At 44.1% G+C, this 26,981-nt stretch overlaps 1 protein-coding gene across 6 annotated transcripts in view; it reads left to right on the top strand.

Annotated features, from left to right (window-relative positions):
- Window positions 1-26,981, top strand: part of MTUS2 (microtubule associated scaffold protein 2) — a 383,566-nt gene that overhangs the window by 110,819 nt on the left and 245,766 nt on the right. For all 6 annotated transcript variants that reach the window (XM_042254839.2, XM_042254838.2, XM_042254840.2 and 3 more), the window contains 2 exons: window positions 11,656-14,107; window positions 18,319-18,559. In XM_042254839.2, coding sequence (XP_042110773.1) covers window positions 11,900-14,107; window positions 18,319-18,559 — 2,449 coding nt within the window. In that variant the 5' untranslated portion in view covers window positions 11,656-11,899. The remainder of the gene's footprint in view (window positions 1-11,655; window positions 14,108-18,318; window positions 18,560-26,981) is intronic.

The raw sequence follows: 26,981 nt of genomic DNA, 5'->3' as shown, positions 1-26,981 counted from the left end.
CTCGTCCTCAAGTCTGCAGGCAGGACCGCTTCTGTGGCCCTCTCAAGCATGGAGCAGTGAGTCGTGCACATGTTTTTACTGCAGTGTTGCAATACCACTACCATTTATTTTGGGCTTCCCAGGTGGAGATAGTGTAAAGAAACTGCCTCCCGATGCAGAAGACATGAGATACAAGTTAAATTCCTAAGCTGGGAAGATTCCCTGGAGAAGGAAATGGCAACCCGCTCCAGTATTCTTGCCTGGAGAATCCCATGGACAGAGGAGCCTGGCGGGGTATATAGTCCATGGGGTTGCTGTCTTTCTTTCTCTATATTTTGTCAGTGTTACTTTTTGATTGAGGTGTAGGTGATTTACAGTGTTGTGTTTCAGGTGAACAAAGTGATTCAATTATAGTTATAAATATAAATTATATCATCTTTTTTCAGTCTTTTCCATTATAAGTTATTATAAGATACTGACTACAGTTCTCTGTATTTTATAGTAGGTCTTTGTTGTTTATCTGTTTTATGTATAGAAGTGTGTGTCTGTTAATCCCAGATCTTGTAAATTTTAAATTTAAATTTAAATGGAGAAGTCACCCCATAGATCTTTTCAGTGAGTTTGTAGCTTTAGATCTTCACTAAAATCGTTAAAATCTTCACATTTTGCTTCAGTTTTCTTTAAATATGCCACACAGAAACAGTGGTTTTAAGATGTTGAACTTTTATTTTTTATAGAGGTAAAAGTCTTAGAAGAAGAAGCTGCCCACTAGGGTACTGTGCAACTTTCTTCCCCTTGAGTTTCCCCCTAAATGCTGAACAGGATGTTGCTATTTGCTGCCCAGCAGTCACATCTTTTCCCTCTTTGCTTGTGTAGCCTAAGTTTGTTCTAACGTCCACCCCCCTGGCCACCTGACTCAGTGACTCCTGATGTTGCCATCTAGTCACCAGGGCCCCATTCCCCTGCCCTTTAAGGGGTAACCTAGGGGTGCTTCTGGGAAGGTTTCTTTGCTCTTAGAGACAAACACGGAAGAAATAGCCTCCCAGTTCACTGGCGAAGAAAGAGCCTGGAGCCTGCAGAATAGTCACTCAACACAAGCAGGACCGGCAGTTGCCTGTTTCTCCCCGGATCTGGCTCCCACCCCCTCCTGTTCTGCTCCTGTCTGAACCAGCTCATCTCCAGGCCTGAACCCCACCCTTGATTTCTTTGGTGGCCCATACTAGACCCCATAATCTTCCTACATCTCTATATTCATTTTGCAGATATATAGTCTTTAGAGATTTGGGTAATATATATATATGTACGAATTATTGTGTGTTAGAAAATGAATGTATTCTCATACTTGACTTGATAATCTATTAAAATATAGAATTCAAGGTGAACATCATTATTGCTTGGAACATTATCATAGCTCCCTGACTTCAGATGCTTGTTGTTACTGTTCAGGGATCTGCCACCAGTGATTCCATTGATCTGTGACCTGTTTTATCTCCCTGGAATTCTCTTTCTTCCTAGGCCCCTGGAGGTGCAGGTACTATGGTTTGCAATAGTCTGCATTTTCTCGATTAGGTCCTCATTGGGCACTTCTAACCTGGACTCTTCCATGTTAGTTCAGGAGAGTTCCTAACAGTCAACTGGATCCTATTTCTCTGGTCAGAAGGAGGGTAGTCAGTGTGTAAATGTGCCCCCTCAGCCTTGAAGCATGGCCGGTTCAGAAGAGGAGTCCTGGGACGGGACTTCTGGTCAGAATCCTTCCTGGCCATTGTCTGAACCACACATTAGAGGGGCAGTTAGCATCCTGGCTCTGTTTCTTGTGCCTGAAACTTATGCACCCGGTCATGTATTTAAGAGGATATGATTGTGAATCACTAAATGGAAAGTGACTAATTAGCTTTTCGGCTGTTTTATTGAAAAGATAAGAAGCATGAGACTTATGGTATTTCTTTGAGAGTCTTTGATTAAAATGGATGTTTGAGCAGCTCATGCTATTTAAGAGTGAATTTCTAAACTATGGTTTTAAATATTTAAAGCATGCACATTAAAATTCATCCTTACTCAGGTCTGTGCTTTCTGAGAGTGTTTGATTTTTGTTGCTTATGGAAGTTGTCAGTTTTGATCATCCAGATGTGATGCGTGAAGCCCCCGTGCTATCCCAGAAATGCTTACAGGCCAGCTTTCCACCCTGGGATTGTGGGTTGGGTGCTATTCAGACACGTATCACCATGTTGCTCTTTAAGGAAGTATTCTTGAATTTTGTTGGAAATCTTAAGGTTTCTTACTTGTTTTGTTTTGTACTATTTTTCTGCAAGTTTTGGTGAAATGTTGGAGGAATCCTACAAGTCCACTAAAGCAATATTATTCATTCATCTTGATTGTATAGAAGAACCAGTCATTCTCCCCAGCATAGATCATTTATTTTTCTTGCATGTTTCTAGGCCAAGTTGGTTCCTAACTAAGGAATATGTTTTTTTCTTTTTCTATTTATCTTCATTTCTTTATCTCTCCCATAGAGATTAAGACATTCCAAACATGGTGATCAAAATGCCTTATTCATTACATAGTATAACTAAGAGAAATACAGAGACTCTTAACAAAAAGCCTTGGGACTTGAAAGTATATCCCTTTCCATTTAACTGGAGTTTTTTTTTTTTTTTTTTGCAGTCACTGTGCCATTTGTTTACTTGCTCTCTGGTTGTTAACACACTTTTTTTTTTTTTTTGCTTGTTCTGCCTTGGGGTTAAATATTTAGCTTTATCCTTCTAGGTATCTGGTTCATTTGACAGAAAAAAAGGTTATTTGCTTCTGATGAAAGATGAAGAAATGTACCTTCCAGAAAAGACTCGATTTGAAAGAGCCCCATTTCTAGTGACCTGGTGAAGGCTGCTGCTTTTTTAAATTTCAAGATCTTTAATCTGGCAGTGACTGTTTTTGAGTTTGTTTTTTTTTTTAATTGGAGTATAATTGCTTTACAATGTTGTGTTAGATTCTGCTGCACAGCAGTGTGAATCCGCTCTGTGTATACATGTAGCCCCTCCCTTCAGAGCCTCCCTCCAGATCCCCCTCCACCCTCTATGTGATCACAGAGTGCCGAGCTGGGCATCCTGTGCTGTGCAGCAGCTTCCCATAAGCTATCTGTTCTACACATGGCAGTGTATCTGTGTCAGTGCTACCGTCTCAATTCCTAAGGGGGTACCCCCTCCTTACCCCCAGCCTGTGCAGGCTTTTGAGCTGCAGGTGATGCTCGCATTATCCCTGATGCTGTGAGAAAGCGTTCTTTCTTCCTTTCAGATAGCAGTCAATCCCTGAGGTTTACAGCCTACCGTCCCGCAGATAAGCAAGGGTCATATGCCACCCCCGTTGTGAATGCTCAAGTCCACTGCCAGGGTCTAAGGCACATGGAAGAGGTCAAAGTACGCAGCTTTGGAGCACCCCTGCGGCTTTGAAATAAACACACTTGGAGAAGTGAGGTTGAGCAGGGTCTGGCAGAGAGATTTGAGAAAGTGTTGGTCCTGGCTCCCAATTGTACTTGCAACACCCCCCCCCCCCCCCCCCCAACCCCAGCCTCCAGGAAGCATTCTCCCTCCCTACCTGTTCAAGCAGAATTAAGGATTCTCCTGGAACTGCCTGGCCCAGCGTCCATACTGGAGAGCAGATTGAGCCATAGGACAAGTGGGAAAGAGAAAAGGGGATGTGTTCCTTGCCTGTTCTAGATTTGTTGCGTGTTTCTAGGGTATGTTGGAATATTTACATAAGCCATTTGTGAATAGAAATGAAGGGAACAAACTTGTGACTATTACAGCATTATATTAATACTTGTGTTGCAGGAAGAGGGACCCCTTCCAGGGCCCGAAACTGGGCTCTTGTCTAACACTCGGAAATGAATTGTCTGAGGAGACACATGTGCTGACAGAGCAAGAGATTTTATTAGGAAAGGACACCCGGGTGGAGAGCAGTAGGGTAAGGAAGCCCAGGAGAACTGCTCTGCCGTGTGGCTCGCAATGTCGGGTTTTATGGTGATGGGATTAGTTTCCGGGTGGTCTTTGACCAATCATTCTAATTCAGAGTCTTTCCTGGTGGCGCACGCATCGCTCAGCCAAGATGGATGCTAGCAAGAGGGATTCTGGGAAGTGGACGGACACGCAGTGTCTCCTTTAGACCTTTCCCGAACTCATCCGGTTGGTGGTGGCTTATTCCTTATTCCTTATCTGGATCTCCTGTCATAAAACAACTCATACAAATGGTTACTGTGGTACCTGGCCAGGGTGGGTGGTTTCAATCAGTGTGCGTCCCCTAACACTTGGGCAGGTAGATGAATAGGAGAAGATGCTCTAAATTCAAACAAGTGGGTCCTCAGTTGCCTTTCATCTGCTGGGCAGGTGGCATAGGTTGTGAAGCAGCCAGGTTATGAGTTCATAGGCCGGATAGCCCTTGGACGAGAAGAGAGGACATGCCTTGCAAGTGAATGTTGGAGCTCATTTTTTTTTTTTTTAATGCTGTTCACTCCTCCAACAACAGTATAACCAAAGCCTTGTCTGACTCAGCCAGTTGAGTCAGACATATGGATGCTATATATGGAGTCCTATATATGGATACTCTTCCTTTCCTGTACGTCAGAAAGGATCTGCTTTTATCTAGATTTGAAGCCTGTCTCTCTTTTCAGTTTCTTATTAATAAATGCAAGAATGTGATAATATTGGAAGAGTTTGGATCCCATCTAGTTCTTTGTAGATGGAATATTAGTCTTCAATATGTTAGCTTGATAAAATCTGGAAATAGCTTGTCTCCCATGTTTGCCATTAAAAATAATGGTTAGAGAGAATTTCACTTTGGAGATACACAGCATGAAAGATACAAATAGCTGAACATCGTATGAAATGATGCGTAATGTCACTAGAAGTAAAGTAATAAGGAAATAAAATAGCAAGACTTTAAACCTATCAACTTTAAAAATGGATGGTTCTGTGGAAGCTTGGCCTGGGGGCTTAAGAGTATGGACTGTGGGTTTATATTCCAGCTCTTCCTCATACTCTCAGAAGTTATTTAATGTCTCTCTGCCTTAGTTTCTTCATCTGTAAAAACAAGAGAGCAAAATCTAGCCACAGGGTTGTTATATGGATTCAGGCAGCAAAGTACTGAAAATAGCACCTGGAAATGGTAAATGCTATTCAAGTGTGGAAAATAAATTCCTAGTGTTGAATGAACTTCATTGCTTAAACAAGTGCTTTTGAATCCCTGCGGTGTGCCTACTACTGTTGTGGGCTTGAGATGAGAGTGGTAAACAGAAGATGGGATGGTTGGGTGGGCGTTGCCTGCTCTCCTGGAGCTTACATAGGACAAGGGGAGGCTGCTAATACACAGGCAAATAAACACAAGAACCAGATCACCTTGGGTGGTGAGAAGTGTGTTCTGAAGAGTGTCCAGATGTCTAGTCAGTACTTGGTCTTGGCATTCTGTCTTAGCATTTTTAAATTCTAAGAATTTAGAAGTGTTCCAGTTCTATACAAATTCTTGTGCGTGAATGTTTTTAGTAGCTTTATTTGTAATTGCCACAGTCTGGAAATAACCCAAATGTTCCTCAACCGGGGAAGGTGTGAACAAACTGTGGTACATAGTGTGGAATTGTATTTAGCCATAGAAACGAATGAACTCTGACAGACCCCAGGTCATGATGAATCTCATATGCACTGTGCTTGGGAAAGAAGCCAGGCATAGAGGCTGCACACTGTATAGTTATATTTAAATGACATTCTGGAAAAGACTAAGTGTGGGAACAGAAATCAGATCTCGGTTGCCAGGGGCTGGGGTAAGGGAAGCAAATTGGGGGATTTTGGAGCCCGTGGAACTGTTCTGTATCTTGATTGTGATGGTGGTGGTCACAAGGTTGATTACATTTGCCGAATCTTGCAGAATGGTATGGTAAAGAGGGTACAAGTTACCATAGATAAATTATGCTTTAATTAAAAATGAAAAGTTTCCCAAGCAGAAAAATAGTGTTGTTGTTCAAATGGTGAATAATCTGGTCATTGTGGTCATGAAGATTTTCAGAAGAGAGGAGATGGAACAGATAGAGAGTAGGGAAATTGAGAGAGAAGGAAGATTGACCCTTTTTCCTTGAGGGCAGTTTGCATTTATTCAGCAAGTAATTATGGGGCACCCATTATGTGCCAGGTCCTGGCATATAGTCTAGGCATAGACTGTGCCTGTAAACAAAACAAAAAACCCTAATGGGGCTTCAAGTTGTGTATTAAGATGCAAATATGCTTTCCTGTTTACACAATGAGGCTACCTTTAGGAATGTATTGTAAGGGAGTAAGGGGGACATAAAGATATACATTCAGCAATTTTACGTGAAGAACTATTTTAAAAGACAAAAGCTGAAAACAACCTAAAGTCTGACAGTGAGAGATTGACAGGGAAATTATGGTAAAAGTGACCATTAAAAGAAATAAAGTTTTTATTACTTTATGTGGAGAGGTGTCCATGATATGCAAAGTGTAAACCTGGAGTTAAAAAGCTGATTCCTGAGTGTTAAAAAAAATCTGGGGTTCTACACATTAATCTCTGTTTTTTATGGTGGGAGTAGGGGACTTTGGTATATTTTTAATTTTTTTACATAATGAAATTCCATTAAAAAAATAATGGGCAATGTAAGTATTTGAATTTTAGGAAGAAATCACTCAAGACAAAAACAAGTATTACATATAATAGGCAAAAATGAATGCCATATATATTCTAGGTAATACTCTGTCCTGGAAGTAAGGATTTTTTTTTAACGTGGAAAACAAATGCTTTCTGTTGTCAAATGCGAAAGAGGCTTCTTTTGGAGAAGCATGCAACATTTTTACTGGGGATACTTAAAATATCAATTCATTTAATATTTTGATGAAATGAAGAGTTGACTTGTTGGAAAAGACTGATGCTGGGAGGGATTGAGGGCAGGAGGAAAAGGGGATGACAGAGGATGAGATGGCTGGATGGCATCACCAACTCGATGGATGTGAGTTTGAGTGAACTCTGGGAGTTGGTGATGGACAGGGAGGCCTGGTGTGCTGCAGTTCATGGGGTTGCAAAGAGTCGGACACGACTGAGCAACTGAACTGAACTGAATTGAAGATTGGTCTAGCCTTTGGAAAGCCAAGTTATGTCTTTTCCTGGCCCTTCACAAAATAGAGCATTTTGTTTATACATTCTTCACTCAAAATAAAAATAAAATAGCCTCTGTTAGCTAAGAAGAAAAGGGAGATTTTTTTCTGAACACAGTTCTGATTATATGTTAGAATAAAATGTGATATAGTACTCATATTATGGACATAGATAAGGAGAGTAAAGCCAGCTGCAGAGAATGGTTCTAGTTTTACATAATTTAGCAAACTTTCACAGAATTCAGCACCATGGATAGCTACAGTGTCCTGGAACGTGAGTTACCATCTCCCAACCAGTGATTCAACTTTTAATCAAGCAATGAAACTAAATTTGTAAAGTTCATTCAGTCAGCAGTGCATCAAGTTTTAAACTACCTATACCTGTTGAAAATAAACATACACAGCATTTTGAAATAGGACCAAGAACCTGGCTATTCCTAAATAATTGCCATTGCAGAAAGCACAGATGATTGATTACCACAAGACTCTCTAAAATAGTTGAATACATTAACTTGTATGTGAACACTTGCAAGTCACTTCATATAAAACTATCCTATTAAATTATAGACCTCAATAGATGCTCAGTAAAAATGTCAAACTTTGAAAGTTGGTATTTTGACTTTTTTGCATTACTATTGTATTTACCGTTACATTTTGGGTTTACAGCCTATACATTTTTCTGTATTCTTAAGTTTTTCTGAAGGATAATTTGTTGCATGGTAGGAATTTTAGCTGGAGCTTCTTTGGTGACTAAGTTTTATTGAGTCAGATGGAATTGCATTTACATTCAAAGGCACAGCCCTTGAATATTTATGTGAAAATTCACAACTGATAAAGCATTCCCTAGCAGACTTGGCAGCTCAGAAGGAAAATACAGTATTTTTCATATCTTTTAAAACCCATGTCTCCATTTAATAACATAAAAATCCCTCAAACTTTCTTTAGTTTTTAAATCTTCTAATTAAAATAAATATTATGACAAATATAAATCAATCATGATGATCAGAATGTGTTTTTCCATATAGTGTTAGTTGCTCAGTCACGTCTGACTCTTTGCGATGCCACGGATTGTAGCCTGCCAGGCTCCTCTGTCCATGGAATTCTCCAGACAAGAATACTGAAGTGGGTTACCATTTCCTTCTCCAGGGGATTTTCCTGACCCAGAAATCGAATCTGGGTATCCTGCATTGCAGGCGGATTCTTTACCATCTGAACCACCAGGGAAGGCCCTGAGTATTCTGGTATAGCCCTCCTAGGGGGAAGGGAAGAGGGTGACTTACTCGTTAACTAGTTGGGAAGGTAGACTTTGTAATCTCCATCTTAAAAGATGGAAAAAAAAAATTAGGGCCCATGCTGTAATGAAAGTGATTCATCATTTTGAGCTCAAGTTGGGAGGAGATAATCCCAAGCACCAACTATGTACAAAAATGCTGTCCCAGACACTGTAGTGAATAGAGAGATATCTGAGCTGTTAACCTACAATCTAGTGAGCTTGTAGTTTAATAAAGAAAATAAGACACACACAGCTATAATGAAACTGTAACTGTAGAAAAAGGCTCATCTAAGTATAATAAAAGATGTGTGTGCTAAGTCACTCAGTCATGTCCGACTGTTTGTGACCCCATGGACTGTAGCCTGCTAGGCTCCTCTGTTCATGGGATTGTCCAGGCAAGGATGCTGGAGTGGGTTGCCATGCCCTTCTCCAGGGGATCTTCTCGAGCTAGGGATTGAGCCCAAATCTCTTATATCTCCTGCATTGGCAGGTGAGTTCTTTACCACTAGCACCAGCTGGGAAGCCCAATAAAAGATGTGAAAGTGAAAGTGAAGTCGCTCAGTCGTGCCCAACTCTTTGCGGCCCCATGTATAGTAGCCTGCACCAAGCTCCTCTGTCCATGGGATTTTCAAGGCAAGAGTACTGGAGTGGGTTGCCATTTCCTTCTCCAGAGAATCTTCCCAACCCAGGGATCAAACCGAGGTCTCTCACATTGTAGACAGACGCTTTACCCTCTGAGCCACCAGGGAAGTCATATTTTTTAAAAAATTATATTTATGTATATAAAAGAGGTGGCCTTTTGAGCTCAAAGGGTGGAGCTATGGGGTGCTTGGGCTCAGTCGCTCAGCTGTGTCCAGCTCTTTGCAACCCCAGGACTATAACCCACCAGACTGCTCTGTCCGTGGAATTTTCTAGGCAAGTATACTGGAGTGAGTTGCCATTTCCTACTCCAGGGGGATCTTCCCAATCCAGGGATTGAACCCACATCTACTACCTCGGCAGACAGATTCTTTACCACAGCGCCTCCTGGGAAGCAAGCAGCTGTGGAATATGAAGGCCAGCTTTACTGGCAGGCACATTTCAAGCAGAAAAGTAAAGGGGATTAAAGCCTGGAAGCATATATGGGCCCAGTGCTCATCAGACCTTGAATGTCAAGCTGGGAAATTTGGCCTTCGCCCATCATTCAGGTAGTGGTTTGGTCACACTGGTGGACAGCACAGAGATGGGGTTCTGCTGAGGTCTTCTGTGTCCAGGCATGCCTTCCCTGCTCTACTGGGCAGAACAAACATGGTTACAGGAGATTGAAGCGCAAGAGGGAGGAAGAGATTGTATACGAAGACCTAGATCCTATCCAGCTGCTTAATGATGCAAGAACATATATGCACCCAACTGAAGAGGTTCTAGACAAGTTGGTCAAACCATCAGCAGAGATTGCAAGCCAGGGAGAGTCAGGAGAGCTGGAGACATCCCTGACGGTTAATGATGGACAAAGACGGTTTTGTTTGTTGGCAAGGAGGAGGGTGCAGTGCTTACCTGATGTGTCAGTGAGCCTGATGCTGAGTCCGTGTTGGATTTTAGAAAGCGCTGGTCACTTGTCACTCTCTAGCAATCACATTGTGGACTGCAGTGTCTGATACTCTGGTTTGGGTTGTCACTGCTGAGAACTGATTTCCTGCTGCCAGCCTCCGCAGTTCAAGCTCAAGAGGTCTGTTGGTTTCATGCGTATAATTCTGCCCTCAGAGAATTAGAGATGCTTCCTTTGTGGGTTGGCTCACATTTGTGGGATTCTTGCTTTCTGTGACTTTCCTGACCCAGAGAGTGTGAAGCTCTCTTAAACTGCTGTCTTATTGATTTACCTACATGCTTTTTGTATTTGTGCCAGAGGCACAAAGAAAACACCTTAAAAACTGAATAAAGAAAGAAATATGGATGTACTGAGACTCCCCTCTGTGTCAGGGGACTGAGGCTGGGATCAGAGTGTCAGCACCCTGGTTAGGCTTGAGGCAGGACCTGGGGGTACCACTGGCCTTCTCGGGACCAGCCTGATCTCAGGAGTGGGAAGATGAGGATGTGAGTACAAAGTGGACAAGACAGAAGTGCAGCACGGCAGGGAGGGGAAGGTGTACACCTGTGCACAGGTGTGTGTGTTTGTCTGTTATTTTATTCTGTTTTTTACTTAAAAATTTTAATTGAGTATAGTTGATTTACAGTATTGTGTTCATTTCAAGTGTACAGCAAAGCAATTCAGTTGTACATACACTTATATCTGTTCTTTTCTGATTCTTTTTTTAAAATTTTTATTTTTACTTTATTCTTTTCGATTCTTATCTGATTCTTTTCTCATACAGTAGTTAGAGAATATTGAGTTGTATTCCCTGTGTTGTGCAGTTAGCCCTTGTTGGTTATCTATCTTGATTTAGTTGTGTGTGTGTGTTAATCATAGGTATGTGTGTTTGACAGGATTCTGTGAACATGGCGGAAAAGAGTGGAAAGACCTAAGCTAGGATGTTACTGTATCCTGTGGTGGGGAGTAGGAAGAAGGGACAAATAAAAAAAATGACTGACAAAAATTTAGCTTATAGGAAATGATCTCATTAATGGAAAAGGTACACGCTATGTGTAGATGCAAGCAAATGAAAGAGAAAGAATATTTATAGCAAGAATACTCTCATAGGGGATGTGAGGCCTGAGAACAACCTAACACTGGGAGCGTGTGATGTTGCTTTCTATACTGATACGATAAATTTGATGACGTCCACCAGGTTTCTCCATTGTGCAGATGAAGTTTTCCTTTGTAGGAAATAAAGCAGTCTGGAGGGTGGTGCTCTACGATTGTGTAAATATCCTGTTTCCCAACAGTTCTGCACTTGGTGATTTTAGCAACCGTTGGTGTCCCTCATCCAAGATAATTATTACTCTGGTGAATACAAAGTGGTGATTTTTCTAATTGTCTAATTTTTCTTGTATCAGTTGGTATTCTTCTGTGAAGAAAAACCTTCCTTTCTCGTCCGCCCTTTTAAATCAGTATCAGTGTGAACTTGTGGATTTTTAAAATATAAACTTAAGATTTAATGTGTGTTTATAATCCATTTCTAACATTAATCATTTCGATGTTATGTTCTGCCGTGCCCCTATCAGAAAAGCTCTGGAGAAATAGCATCTGGGTTGAGTGAATGAAGTAATGGTAGGAAAGTGATGAATAAATCTGTTTACCGAGAGTTTCTGTCAATCTACTGTACTTTTCTTTTTATTTCTCTCTAGGTCTCATGGACTAATTGGCTCTCATTCAGCCGGAACCTAACAGATAAGTCATCCTTCTGTGTGTGAAGACAATGCTCAGTTTTAAGACTGCTCTGAAAATGATGAAAGCAGGATCGCCCCAGTGACGCTGTCAGGGGGCAACAAGCAGCTTGAGAATTTCCTCTTCTCCAGGTAGCAGCTTGAAGGAGACCCTTTTCCATTAAGGAGGACTGCATGGCAGGCAGCCCCCACTGACGGCTGGAAAATGAGCGTTCCCGTGGCGCCTAAGAAGTCATGTTACAGTGAATTGCGGGACAGCAGAAATGGAGCAAAAAATAATAACGACCGAGTCCTGAGTTTGGGAGATGCCAATGCCAACCCCATTGTGTTGGAGGTTGGCTCCTCTTCTGACAAGCCTGCCACGTGTGCTGTGCCAGAGGAAGTTGGAAATGCAAATTCGAGGGGACCAGAGAGTAGTCCCCGTGTCCCGAAGGAGTTTCACCCACTTCAGGGCTTTGCAAAGGCATCTCAGGCTGGCCCCACCGGCCTGAAGGATTTTAAATTCTCTCCGATGGCTCAGAGAGAACGGAATGAAGAGTCTGAGCTGGAGAGAGGCGCAGACCACCTGCAGGTCCTTCGTGGTCTCCAGGGACCAGGTGTGCCGAGTCGGAGGACTGTCATGGGCGAGTCCAGCCTAGAGGTTCCAGCTAAGCGGGAGGCTGATGTCCCCTGGCCTGTCGCCAAGGATAAGTTGGCCAAGACCCTTGACAACGAGGAACTGAGGAGGCATCCTTTGGAAAGATGCAGCAGTTCTGCTGCAGCAGTGGACGTGCTCACAAAGGAGTGGGCTGGGGGCCTGGCCTGGCCGCTTCCACAACCCACAGGGCTGGGGTCCCCAGAAGCCCCGCATCCGGTGCCTGGCGGTGGCGAGGGGCCGCCGAAGATGGGGACAGCCCCTTCTCCAGGGCTGCCTTGTCCTCCGGCGGACGGGACCTCAGAGGGAAAGGGCGCACGTCATCCTAAACCATCTACCTCAGTAACCATGGAGACCGTCCCCTTAGAGACCCATCCAGAGAGGGGACGGGTACCCAAGCTCAGCGCCCAGAGCACAGCACCTTCTGCCCATCCAGAGGGTGCTCTTGATTGCTCTCCAGCCTCAAAGGATGTCCTGAGGAGGCCAGAAGCACAAGTGGGTCCAGGAAAAGTGGAGCCCAAGACAGAGCTGAAACCTGTCCAGCCCAGGGCTGTGCAGGAGCTCAAGTCCACCCAGGTGGGCGAGCTGGGGTGTCGTCAGGGGCATGGCATGTCACCTCTTGGGAGAAAGGAGCCAGCTGGGGAGGCGCAGCCAGGAGCCTCAGCTGCTGGGTTAAGCAGCCTGGCACACAGCGTTCCCCACCCCCTGGACACAATAAGAGACAGAGATGAGCCAGAGAAGGGAGGTGAGGACGGGTCTCTCCGAACCACCCTCAAATCGAGCCCCGGTTCCTCACAAGCTGCGGATCAGCAACCCATGGCCATAAGTTTGCCAGGTGCAGCTCGGAAGCTGGGTGAAACAGTGCCCAACGGCGTGTCAGCAGGGGATGGTCATGTAGCTTTTGTTCCTGGAGATTCAACTGACAGCAAGCCCTCTGTTGCCAGTGACGAGAGAGGCGTCCTGGGAGGTGGGAACAGTGTCAACACTATGGTTTTTGACTCAGATTCCTCTGTTGGAGAGAGCAAAACCGGGGTCCCTGAGCCCCCCAACCCTCCAAGCAGCCGCTCAGAAGCCGAGGAAGGCCAAGAGGTCTCTCTATCTCTTGCAGAGACCAGGAACCATCTAGAACCTGCAGTAAAGACTGAAAGCACCTCCCCAGTGAGGGCAGATGTCCTTCTTGGTGTCCCTGCGTCCCTCCACCCAGAGACAACTGTGAATGTGGCCCGCCAGCCCCCGCCACCCAGCAGCCGCTTTCAGGACTTGGGCACATCAAGTGTGGATGTAGGGTCCCCCCCGGCTGCCCTGCCTCCCGCTGACAGCACCGGGTTGTCACACACCTCCCCAAAAGTGCCTGCCAAGAACGCCTGCCCTGGGGGCCTTCCCCGTCCTGAGGACACACCCGCCTCACTGGAGGGGACAGTGGGCCCCCTGGTTGAGAAGAGGGAAGAGCGGGCGGAACCCAGGCCCGTCGTGATGCCCAAGCCCAAGCACGTGAGGCCCAAGATCATCACCTACATCCGGAGGAGCCCGCAGGCTCTCGGCCAGGTGGACGCGTCGCTGGTTCCTGTGGGGCTCCCTTATGCCCCGCCTGCGTGCAGCGTGGCTCTCCCCAAAGAGGACAAGGCGGCGGGTGCCGACCTGAAGCCGGCTGCCGGCCTCTACGAGAAGTTCAAGCCAGACCTCCAGAGGCCCCGGGTGTTTAGCTCCGGACTAGTGGTGTCGGGGATCAAGCCCCCAGGACATCCCTTCAGTCCAATGAGTGAGAAGTTTTTGCAGGAGGTAAGAGAATGTCATTGTGAGACAGTCTGTGAGTTGAACATCCTGAAGTTCGTGAGGTGTTTTCAATGAATCGTGAAAGCAGAGTGTCCTCTTTTAGCAAATTATAGATGATGATGGACGTATTTGTGTAGAAAGGCGTGTTTTGAACTAGAGCAGATTGCAGGCAAATGAACGGTTTCCTCTGGAAGAGACTGATGACCAGAATGAGGTGGATCTAACATCTAAAGGGATTCTTTTAAATTCCACCTGACATAATACATAAAAGTTGGAAAAGCGTTTAAATTGGCTTCCACATTTAAATTGTTCTTGTTGTTGTTCAGTCACTCAGTCGTGTCCGACTCTTTGCAACCCCATGGCCTGCAGCACAGCAGGCTTCCCTGTCCATCACCATCTCCTGGAGCTTGCTCAAACTCATGCTCATTGAGTCAGCAATGGCACCCAACCATCTCATCCTCTGTTATCCCCTTCTCCTCCTGCCTTCAATCCTTCCCAGCATCATCAGGGTCTTTTCCAATGAGTCGGCTCTTCGCATCAGATGGCCAAAGTGTTAGAGTTTTAGCTTCACCATCAGTCCTTCCAGTAAATATTCAGCGTTGATTTCCTTTGTTTTTGATCAGTTGCTTAGTCATGTCCAATTCTTTGCGACCCCAAGGGCTGCAGCATGCCAGGCCTCGCTCTCCTTCACTATGTCCTGGAGTTTGCTCACACTCATGCCACCGAGTCAGTGATTTCCTTTAGGAATGACTAGTTTGATCTCCTTGCTGATAAGTGAGCATAATTCTTCTATAAAGTAGTGGGGAAAAAAAACTCGAATATATTGGTCAAATTGCTCAGACTTGATCCTCTTCTGAAGGAGAATATTTCCCTACAGGAGACTTTTGTGTTTGTACACAGTACAGTGAGTAGAAAATAACATGTTAGGCATGGGCTCTGTTTTAAGTCGAAACAATAATTGCAGGTAGCATTTAGCTGAGTGCCCGCTATGTACTGGGACCACATGGCATCACATCTCATCCTTGCTCATCTTGGCTAACCCTTGCTGTGGTTCTCTGGAGGGTGAGATTGTGGTGTTCTCATCATCGTCCGGATGAGGAAGCAGATTTGGAGAGCTGAGTCTCTCATCTAAAGCCACGAAACAAGGGCAGCGCTGAGATGGCCACTGCGCTGCCCCTCTCAGTACCGCGGGGCTGGGGCCAGTTGTTCTCCCAGAGCTCAGAGAGCAGGTTTTCTCTGGACTCAAATCTCGTGACAATCAGCGATCAATTGAGAGGAAAGTGAGGCCAGGTCAGTGTTCCCCTTGACACCCTCCAGGTCTGCCCAGGCCGCTGTGGACACTGACTGGAGCCGGTAGGATGGCTCAGCTGTTAGGATGCCCTCCGTCTGGCTCCTTCACTTCCTGACCACCTGGCCGGCCTTCCCACTCCTTTTGCTGCCTCAGGGCCTTTGCACGTCCGTCTGCTCAGAATATTCTCCTCTCAGACACCCGAGAGACTGTCCTTCACATTCTGTAGTTCTGTGTTCAGAATATCACTCCGTTACGGAGTTTCGTTTGAGGAAGTGTAGGTGGTCCTGTGGTAAAGTATCTGCCTGCCAGTGCAGGAGATGCAAGAGACTAGGACTTGATCCCTAGGTTGGAAAGAGCTCCTAGAGAAGGAGATGGCTACCCACGCCAGCATTCTTGCCGGGAAAACTCCAAGGGCGGAGGAGCCTTGTGAGCTACAGTCCATGGGGTGGCAGGGAGTTGGACACGACTGAGCACGCTTCATTCAGTTTTTCAAATAAAGCAATTCTGTGCCACCTTCTCCCCCCAAAAAGATACCCCAGATTTTTCTCTGAGAAACACATTTGTGAGAAAAACTGTATTTGGAGATACAGGCAAGAATCCTGTTCTTTCTCTGTGACCCGTCTTAGTGTTTCTTGTGTATATTTTCCATCTTTGTGGCTTCTGGTCCTTCCGTAAAATACAGAGTAATTTCTGCTTTAGATGCACATCCCTCCCTGCCCACCCCTCAGATATTCTGTAGTCTTAACCGTGTGGAAGCCGTCCCAAGTCTTCACGAAGTGGCTTGAGTGTTTCTGCAGCTTTAGTAGCTCTGATGGGTCGGGAGAGACCCCGTTAGCACAGGGACAGAAGTGCCACTGGGCACCAGCCCCATTATCTGAGGACTGTTTTCTGCCTTAATCAGATCTAGGGCCCAGACCCTTTCTTCAGGCTACAGTAAGAATCTATTTGCTTGTGTGCCTGAAATGATTTTAGAAATTTGAAATCACGAGGATTCTTTAGTTTGCTTTTAAATTATTTCTCTAAAAATACTCCATTGGTGAAGGAGGGGAAAAAAAGCTCCATTTGAGGTTAATCTCTCTGTGTCTATGACTGTGCAGTGACACCTGCTGTGTTTTGTCAATCAAGATGAAAGTAAAGAGTGTGACGCTTTTTTGTAGATGCTCTTGTTTTATTAAAAATGCACAGATTAGGCATCTAAGGAATACTTTTTGTTATCTTACCAGAAACAAATTACCCAACAAAATGATAGGCACTGAAGTTCCTGTAACTGTTAAAGTCATTTTTGAATGGTGGCATGATGAATTTTGACCCAGGAAACCTATCCAGTTTGAAAAAAATGGAATAATTACTGAGATAAGACATTGCAATCTGAAAAACCCAACAGATGTAGGTTAGAAATGATAATTTCTTCACGAGAGCACCTGCTGAAAGACATGAACAATGACACCAAACATTTAGACACTAAAATTTAAAAATTGAGGGAATATGAGTATAATTGAAATGCCAAAGATTGATAGTGAGAGAGTAAGTAGAAATAGTAAAACTTTCATCAGAGAGCAGATGTAGAATATTCTTTCATAGGAATATAATTTGCTGGAGCCTGAGTTCAGTCTATCTACTATAGCGATCATACATATTTTACAATGTGATTATGATAAAACTTTAAAGGCCTCATCTTTTGTTTCAATAATGTCAATTTAAAGAGAACTTTTATCTATTTCAGCATTAAAAGAGTATTAAATTAAGGGTTTATCTCTTCAGCAGCCTGGATCACAGCTTTATAGCTTCTGTTAAAGAATGTTGTTAAATGCCTGTGATTCCTGAGTAGATAGGGGTTTGACTTGTAAAATGTATTGTGATTTAGAGTAGACTTAATTAACATGTATGTCTCTTCATAAGCCTCTGACTCTTATTTTTTTTTAACTTGAAGTAAGGTTATTTTTCAGTGACTTATGTTCTCCATTTCTAGCACGAGGAAACACTGATGCTATGAACAGGCTTTGTGAGTTCAGAATTGCATATATAAAAGGTAGCCATATGACTGCATATATGTAAGGTAGCCATCCATTGTGTTCTAATCCAAACTGTTAACCACAGGGAATAGTAACATGATAACATGATGTTATGTTATTGGATTCAGGAAAGAATGAAACATGATTCCTTTATTTAATAGATGTTTGTTGATTTCAGCTCTGTGCTAGACATTGTTCTAGGTGCTATGAATTCAACAGTCAACAAGACTCTGCCCCAAAACTTCCATTCTAGCGAAACTTGCTCAAACATTCCTGGAGGCACCACCATACTAGGGAAGACAATCAGAGGTAATTCAGTCTCTCATTTTTAATTATATCAACAGAATATAGAGGCCTGAAAACACATCTTTCCATTAACTGCTCTATTCTTCCATTAAATAACCTTTCCTCCCTCATTAACAATGCATAGTTTATTTCCTAAGTAGCCTAATAAAGACTTAACCTAAATTGATAAAGTTCATCAACCTGTTATAAGACAAGGTCACCAGCAAAACTGTGCCTTTTCTCCTTAGGAATAATGAAACTTTCATAATTCCATGAACATCTGCTAAATTCTTGCCTTGCATCATTGACATTACTTATAGACTGACTACTTGCACAAATTCCAATGATTTCATAGCGATAAAATTTTAAAATCTTATGGAGGGAGTTCTTGTTTCTCCCAGTGGAATGTAGATTCATAGAGTATTAGAACCAGCATAGACCGAAGGGATCATCCCGTTGCGGTCAACTTAGAGATGAAGACCCTGGGCCCAGAGAAGGTAAGTGATGGGTGATGGAGCAGCTCAGTGATGCCAGAGTGGTAATTGTTGGAGCCTTGGTGATAGGACGAGGTTCAGCACTCATCCTATGATGTGCGGTTTTCTGATTGAGCTTCTGGTCATTTATCCTAGGTTGCAGAACGCCCTGGAAAAGAAGAATTTTGTTCTCCTCCCTATACTCATTACGAAGTTCCCCCAACTTTCTATCGATCGGCCATGCTCCTTAAGCCCCAGCTGGGATTGGGTGCGATGTCACGTTTACCGTCTGCCAAGAGCAGGATCCTGATTGCGAGTCAGAGGTCTTCAGCGAGTGCCATCCACCCACCGGGAGCCATAGCCGCAGCTGCCAGTCTCTACAATTCCGACCCTGCAGGTAACCAGTGCAGCAGGGACTGCTTTTCCTGCTGTGCTTTAAAATAGTGAGTGGATAAAATGAGGGTAGCTGTCTAAAGTAGGAACGCCTCTCCTTCTTTAGAAGGGCCTTTCCCGTTCTTCCATTTGATTGTGGATATGGACACTTGTCAAGACTCCTCTATCTACTGCTGTCTTCCTCTGTGCACCCTTAAAATGACGGCCCTTATAATCACCACTTGACAGCTTTTAGCTTCTCCCCTCCCTGATACATCTTATGGACCAGGGTTCAAAAAATTGTTTCTCTAAAGGGCTACCTAGTATTAATACATATTTTAGGCTCTCTGGACCATAATGATCTGTGTTGTAACTGCTTAGCATGCATGTGGCCAGAGACAGTATATGCATGCATGGGTGCATCTGTGTTTCAACACAGCTCAATTTGCACAGATGCAGGCACCCTGTGGAGATGCTGTGGGTTCAGTTCCAGTATTTGCTTGACGCAGTAAAGCGAGTTTTGAGGGTTTGTGTGTGTGTGGCTTCCCAGTGCACCTAAAAATTACGCTCATGCTGTGTCTGCTCAGTCTCTCAGTCATGTCCAGCTCTTTGTGAACCCATGGACTGTAGCCCACCAGGCTCCTCTGTCCATGGGATTTTCCAGGCAAGAGTACTGGAGTATGTGGGATAGTCATTCCCTCCTCCAGGGGATCTTCCCGACCCAGGAGTTGAACTCGTGTGTCCTGTTTCTCCTCCATTGCAGACAGATTCTTTACCCACTGAGCCATCTGGGAAGCACTGGAGTCTGTTAAATGTAGACTATTAAAGTCTGTTAAATGCAATAACATTATGTATTAAACATGGCAATAACATTATGTATTAAAAAGCAGTGTATCTACCTCAATTAAGAGCTGTTTATTTATAAAAAATCTGAACCATCATCTGAGCCTTCAACAAGTCATGCTAATAACATCAAATATGACTGATTACGGATCAACCTAACAAGCATAATAGTAATTTAAAAGTTTGAAATATTGTGAGAGTTACCAAAATTTGACGCAGAAACATGAAGCAAGCAAATGCTGGTTGGAAAATGGTGCTGATAGAGTCCTCGAGGGAGGCTGCCACAAACTTTCGGTTTATTTAAAAACGCAGCATTTGTGAAGTGCAGTAAAATGAGGTATGTCTGTAGGGGGCTGGATTTGGCCTGTGGACAGAGACCTTCCTGAAGTACAGCAGTGACCGTGTCACTCTTTTCAGCTTGTACACGTCTTGAACAACCCAAGTGTGCCCACAGAATGGCCCTCCACCTGCCCCCGCCCCGTCCTGTTCTGCACTGGCTGGACCAGGTCCCCCCGCTGATGTTCTCTGCTCTTCTCTTTCTGTCTCTCTGTCCCTTCTGCTCGTGTCATTTCCTCTAAGTTTTACTTTATTGTCCTGTCTTATTATGGAAATAATACATACCTGTTGTAAAAAAAAGCTTTGAATATAGAAAAGTATAAAGAAGAAAGTCACTGTACTTACATTTTTAGCATCCAGCCAGAGTTAATAATATGGAAATTTTTCTTCCCACGTGTTTCTTTCCGTGCATGCTTTAATAGCTGAATTAATACTGAATGTGAATTTTGATTTTTCCTACTAATATTATATTGTAGGCATTTCCTGTGCTGTCAGTGTTTTAGAAATATTTTAATGGCAGCATGAGATTCTTGTTTTATTCACTTATTGTTTTAACAAATTCTGGGTGGTTATTATGTACTAACAGTTGTAAATCGAGGGCTGCAGCAGTGAGCAGAGAACTGCCTTTGTGCAGCTTAGTCTAATGGATGAAATAGTGAAAAAGCACAAAGATAAATGCATTAGTGGAGATTGTGATACGTGTTAGGAAACCGAGAAACATAGTGCTTTGAGAAATTGCGACTGTAAGAGTGTTACATGAATGGGACAGGGGTGGTTCTGGGCAGCCTCTTGGAGGAGGTGGAAAAATGGGTGGGGAATAGAATCAGGATTTACTTATGCAAATTGAGCTTTGCTCATTCTCCACTCTCTTCCATAATGTTGCAGTCTGAATCTTTGAATTTATTTGTTTTCTTTCATAGTCTTCTCTTAGATTATCTGAAGTGTAATTATTGCATAAATGCATATTCTAAACATTTTTTTAAGGCTGACTTATTTTCTAGAAAATGTGTAATAATTATTTTTATACTGTTGTTGAAATGCTTCTCAATGCCACACCCTTGCCAGTGTTGAGTATTACCATTACAGTGATTATCACCACTACTGCTGTTATTATTGTATTTCTTTTTAAAAACGTTATATTTTACTTGGCTGCATCGGGTCTTAGCTGTGGCATGCAAACTCTTCGTTGTAGCAAGTGGGATTTCTGACCAGGGGGTCACACCCAGGCCCCTTGCATTGGGAGCGTGGACTCTCAGCCACTGGACCACCAGGGAAGTTCCTGCAATTCTTTTATTATTAGTGGAAGAAAACATTTTTTAATCTGTTTGTCATTTTGTGAGTTGTCATTTACTCAGGTGATTACTGGTCGTCATAGTGGTTAGTTGTTTTCTTGGCAAGCACTGCTGTAAAAATCAGATTATTTTTTTTACTGGTTCCCGTGATGCGTGTGTGTTATGATGGATCTACCTGCTGTTACAGGACTGCTGCAGGTTAATTATGTGTTCAGTCACTCATTCAACAATTAGTGCTGTGGGGCAGTTACATGTCAACCTTGTTCTATGTGTGTGATAAAGCCGTGACAGCAGAAAAAAGTCCTGGTCCTTGTTTTAGAATTTTAGGATGGGAGTGGGCACACTTTTTTTTTTTTTAGTGGATCAATAAATCACATTGTTTATTGGGAGCAGTTGTTCAGTCACTCAGTCATGTCTGACTCTTTGCGACCCCATGAACTGCAGCCTGCCAGGCTTTGCTAGTATTGAAGTAAATGAAGCAGAGAAAGAAGAGTAGGAAGCTGGGACAGGAAGAAGGGGGATTCCAATTTTATTTTTTGAAGAAGTAGTTTTAAATGTTTATTTAAGCATCTGCTTGCATTTTCTGCTCCCTTTATTTTTTTATGGCTTTTTTGGTTATTGCTTTGTTTTTATGTATTGTATATATTTCTTTGGTCATGCTCCACAGCACTCAGGATCTTAGTTCCCTGACCGTGGATGGAGCCTGAGCCCCCTGCATTGGGAGCATGGAGTCTTAACCACTGGACCACCAGGGAAGTCCCAGGATTCCAATTTTAAATAAAGTGGTTGGGACAGGCCTCCCTGAGAGATGACCTTTAAGCCAGCCCCCAAAGGAGGGCAGGGAGGAAAGAGCCAGTGCAGAGGCCCTGGGGTGGCAAGAAGGCCAGGGAGGCTGGAGCTGAGTGAGGGGAGGATGGGTTGAGAATGGGAGTAGACAGGTGATTGGCATGGAGGGGACTTGCAGGAGGCCTCAGAAAGTCAGCAACCTTTGACTCTGAGTGAGGAAACCACTGGAGGCTTTGGAAGTGAGGAAGTGGGGCAGTGTGATCGGAGTTTTGCGTCAACAGGACCTCTCTCAAGTCCCAGGTTGAGCGCACGCTCTAAGGGGACAGTTTGTCTGTGTTATCTCCCTTCCCTGCCCCACACACTGCCCTCAACTCTACAGACCTTGTTCTGTGTCTTCAGCTCCCTGTGATGGACAGACTCTGAGCCCCTCTTGCATGTGCTCTGGCATGGACCATGCCTCCAGGCAGAGGGAGCGGCGGTGATCAGGCTCCTCTCTTCATTTTCCTTCTCCAAAGGGTCACATTCTTGTGTTGGCTGTTGCACAGTTTCTTCCGAGTCCTCCATGGTAGACTGTCCCACTGGAACCCCCTACCCATTTCCTGTGTGTGTGTGTGTGTGTATGTGTGTGTGTTAGTTGCTCAGTTGTGTCTGACCCTTTGTGACCCCGTGGACTATAGCCCGCCAGGCTTCTCTGTCCATGGGATTTCCCAGGCAAGAATACTGGAGTGGGTTGCCATGCCCTCCTCCAGGGGATCTTCTTGATCCAGGGATCCAGCCCACATCTTTTATGTCTCCTGAATTGGCAGGTGGGTTCTTTACCACTCTATGTGGGGAGCATCGTGGCTTTAGTGTGGCTTAAAAGAACCAGATATGCTATAAATACAAGCTAGTCCACAAAGCATGTTCTCCCAGTTTCTTGTTATAAACTAGCACTCTTTCCTAAGACCCTTAAAATTTTACAGATCTTAAGGTGAATTTGCTGAAAAACAAACCTAAGCACTTCCTTATTTGCACATAATTTCTTGTTTTGTGTGTGGTGTTTTCTGACTCTACAGTCAGGCATAAACCTATGAAGTTTCACTGTCAAACTCAAGATGCTGTTTAAGTACTCAAAGGACAACAGCAGGACTGCTAGTTACCTCCGTTTGTTGTTGTTGAGTGTTGTTGAGTCTTGTGACCCCATGGACTGTAGCCCACCAGGCCCCTCTGTCCATGGGATTTCCTAGGCAGGAATGCTGGAGCGGGTTGCCATTTCCTTCTCCAGGGGATCTTCCTGACCCAGGAATTGAACCCGGGTCTCCTGCGTCTTCTGCACTGGCAGGTGGATTCTTTACCACTGAGCCACTGGGGAAGCCCCAGTTACCTCCCTCTAGGTGGACATAAAATCTGTCTTAGTGAAACATAAGATTGAATATAAAAACAATTTGTTAAGAAAACACAATTTTTTATTAGATCCTTCACTACTGAAGAGTTAAACGGGCAGTTCTTCACTGTACTGCCTTTTTAGTAGATTTATGTATGTTTTATGTTCCTTTTTTCTGAAAACCATCTCTCATGGCCTAATATGTTATATAAAAATTGTTAACTTATCTAGTGTACACCGTGTCAGGATATAATCTGTATTCAGGGAAATAAGTATACCCAGCGTTGCTGAGAGCATGGCAGTCTTGTATCAACTGGGGCACCCTGAGAGAACTGTAATATTTTTTGATGGGGATAGTTAAAGTGTCAGAATCAAGTTTTTAAAAGACAAGATGAGAATACTTTACTCTAGAAATAACCAGAGAAGTTCAGTCAGAAAAGGTAAGTTGAGACAGTTTTTTTCAACTTATTTTGTAATGAATTCTTCCTGGTAAAGGTAAATTTTATTTTGGAGTTCAACATACTGGGTAAACTTGGCTCTTTGGTAAATTTTTTCAAAAGGCGGGTTGAATCCTGCCGAATTTTAAAATGTAGGGCTGTCAAGTTAATGTAACATATATTGAAAGACAAGTAAACTTGATTCAGTTCAGTTCAGTCACTTAGTCGTGTCTGACTCTCTGCAACCCCATGAATCGTAGCACGCCAGGCCTCCCTGTCCATCACCAACTCTCGGAGTTCACTCAAACTCATGTCCCATTGAGTCAGTGATGCCATCTAGCCATCTCGTCCTCTGTCGTCCCCTTCTCCTCCTGCCCACAGTCCCTCCCAGCATCAGGGTCTTTTCCAGTGAGTCAGCTCTTCGCATGAGATGGCCAAAGTACTGGAGTTTCAGCTTCAGCATCAGTCCTTCCAATGAACACCCAGGACTGATCTTTAGGATGGACTGGTTGGACCTCCTTGCAGGCTAAGGGACTCTCAAGAGTCTTCTCCAACACCACACTTCAAAAGCATCAATTCTTTGGTGCTCAGCTTTCTTCACAGTCCAACTCTCACATCCATACATGACCACTGGAAAACCATAGCCTTGACTAGACGGACCTTAGTCAGCAAAGTAATGTCTCTGCTTTTGAATATGCTATCTAGGTTGATCATAACTTTCCTTCCAAGGAGTGAGCGTCTTTTAATTTCATGGCTGCAATCACCATCTGCAGTGATTTTGGAGCCCAAAAAATAAAGTCTGAGACTGTTTCCACTGTTTCCTCATCTATTTGCCATGAAGTGGTGGGACCACATGACATGATCTTAGTTTGCTGAATGTTGAGCTTTAAGCCAACTTTTTCACTCTCCTCTTTCACTTTCATCAAGAGGCTTTTTGGTTCCTCTTCACATTCTGCCATAAGGGTGGTGTCATCTGCAAATCTGAGGTTATTGACATTTCCCCCGGCAATCTTGATTCCAGCTTGTGCTTCTTCCAGCCCAGCATTTCTCAAGATGTATTCTGCATATAAGTTAAATAAGCAGGGTGACAGTATACAGCCTTGACATATTCCTTTTCCTATTTGGAACCAGTCTGTTGTTCCATGTCCAGTTCTAACTGTTGCTTTCTGACCTGCATATAATTATAACAATTTTAAACAGAAGCATAGTATTAATTTTTGAAAAGTCTGAGTGGTCATGATAATGTCAGAATGGAAGCTCTTCGTATAGTGACCGATGTTTGGAATGTAATCAATGAATCCAGTATCTCTCACCTGTCTCCCCGGTCTCCAGGGGCAGGTCTCCCTGCTGGAGCCTGTTTGTATCCCTTTCTTCCTTTTCATGCGGGTCTCTGTACACCCCATGGCCTCCTTTCAGTTCTTTATGCATTTCAACCCCTTCCTGACAAAAGGGTTCTGTGGTCAGCACGCCTTCTAGAACACACTTCCTCCAGCACACTCCAAGCCCGGCCCTGTCCTCTCCTTCAGATTTCAACATAAATGTCTTGGCTCCGAGGACTTCCCTGGTGGTCCCGTGCTGAGTACTTTACCCCCCAGTGCAGGGGTACAGGTTCGATCCCTGGTTGGGGAACTGAGATCCCACATGCCTCATGCCCCAAAACTGAAACATGAAACAGAAGCAATATTGTAACAAATTGAGTGAAGACTTTAAAAGTGGCCCGCATCAAAAAAAAAAAAAAAAATCTTAAAAAGACATAAATGTCATGGCCCTGGAAAGAAACCTGACTGTGATCCCCCTATTCAGGGCCCCTTCCCAATCAGGTACTTTCTAACACATTTTCCTGTTTGTCTCCTTCAGCAGTTTATATCATGGCCTGTAATTCTAATTTTGCCTCCGCACACTGGCCATCTCTCACCCCACTGCAGTGCATAGTCTGTGAGAAAAAGTGAAAGTCACTCAGTTGTGTCTGACTCTTTGGGACCTCATGGACTGTACAGTCCACGGAATTCTCTAGGCCGGAACACTGGAGTGGGATCTTCCCAGCCCAGGGGTCGAACCCAGGTCTCCCACATTGCAGGCAGATTCTTTATCAGCTGAGCCACAGGGAAGCCTGAGAATGCTGGAGTGGGTAGCCTATCCCTTCGCCAGCGGATCTTCCCAACCCAGGAACTGAACCAGGGTCTCCTGCATTGCAGGCAGATTCTTTACCATCTGAGCCACCAGGGAAGCCCAGTGCGTGAGAACAGGCATTTAGAACTGCAATATCTATTGGATAAATGTTAACAGTAGCAGCAGCAGTGGGAGCTCTTGTGTGTGTGTTTTTTTCTTCTCATCATTAGGTAAAGTTGATAAAGTGCTGAGATGATTTGGAGCAGAAGCAGGCAAATTAAGGACAGATAGTAAATATTTTAAGCTTTGTGGGCCAAACAGCCTCTGTTAGAACTACTCCACTCTGCATCATTAGAGCAGAAGTGGTCACACCAAGTGAACGAGCATGGCCAGGTTCCAGTAAAGCTCTTTTTACAGAAATAAATATATTTTGCTGACCGAATGCGGTTTCAGAGAATCACCGGTGTTTGAATGTTCACATCATTCCTTTATCCAGTATTTTATTCATTCTGCTGTTGAGCAGAGGTTTTCTGGGAACCTGGTGTGGGCCAGGGGCTGGTCTATGTTTGGGATGCACAGATTAAAATATATAGCCCAAACTTGGCAAAAACGTATAGCGAGATAAGAGAGATGCTTTTGATAGAGATTTTCAGAATGCACATGAGCGGGGTCCCCAACTCAGCTTGGGCAGGTGGGGGCTCTGAGAGGCTTTTCCAGATGAGGAGATGAGATGAGTTTTGCAGAATGAGTAGGAATTTACCAGAAGGGGTAAAGGTAGCATGCGTATACCTGTCAGAGAGAGAGGTCGTGAGTGTGGTGAAGCAGATCCCTTACAGGGACTGACTACTCAGTCAGAAGTACCGGATAATGCTTTATAGGGTGGGGGTGGGGGTGGACACTTAGTCACTGGACACAGGCAGGGCTCGAGCTTCCTTGGGGACATTTGGGTAGAAATCTCCAAAGGGCAGAAATGGGGACTGGAGAGAGGTCTACGCCAAAGGTCAACATGGGAGTCGTTGTCCCCACCTCGATCTGCGCAAATGGGTAAGAGAGGGAGAATCGAGTAAGGAAAAGGTCACGAAGGGGACTGTGTGCCTACATCTAAGGGGTGACTGAAGGAAGAAGCCTGCAAGAGGCAGGACACCCACCGCAGGGTGGCTGGCTGGTGGAGGACATGGGGGGAAATGCAGTGTTTTAGTCTAATGAAGAGGGAGCATCCGAGGCAGAAAAATGGTCAAATCTGTCTCATAGGAGACAGGGCAAGTAAAAATGCAAAGAGGC

This window comes from Ovis aries, chromosome 10 (genome assembly GCF_016772045.2).
Source record: "Ovis aries strain OAR_USU_Benz2616 breed Rambouillet chromosome 10, ARS-UI_Ramb_v3.0, whole genome shotgun sequence".
Lineage (NCBI taxonomy): Eukaryota > Metazoa > Chordata > Mammalia > Artiodactyla > Bovidae > Ovis > Ovis aries.
Note: the sequence above shows the minus strand (reverse complement) of the source record. Positions and strands in the feature narration are given on the sequence as shown.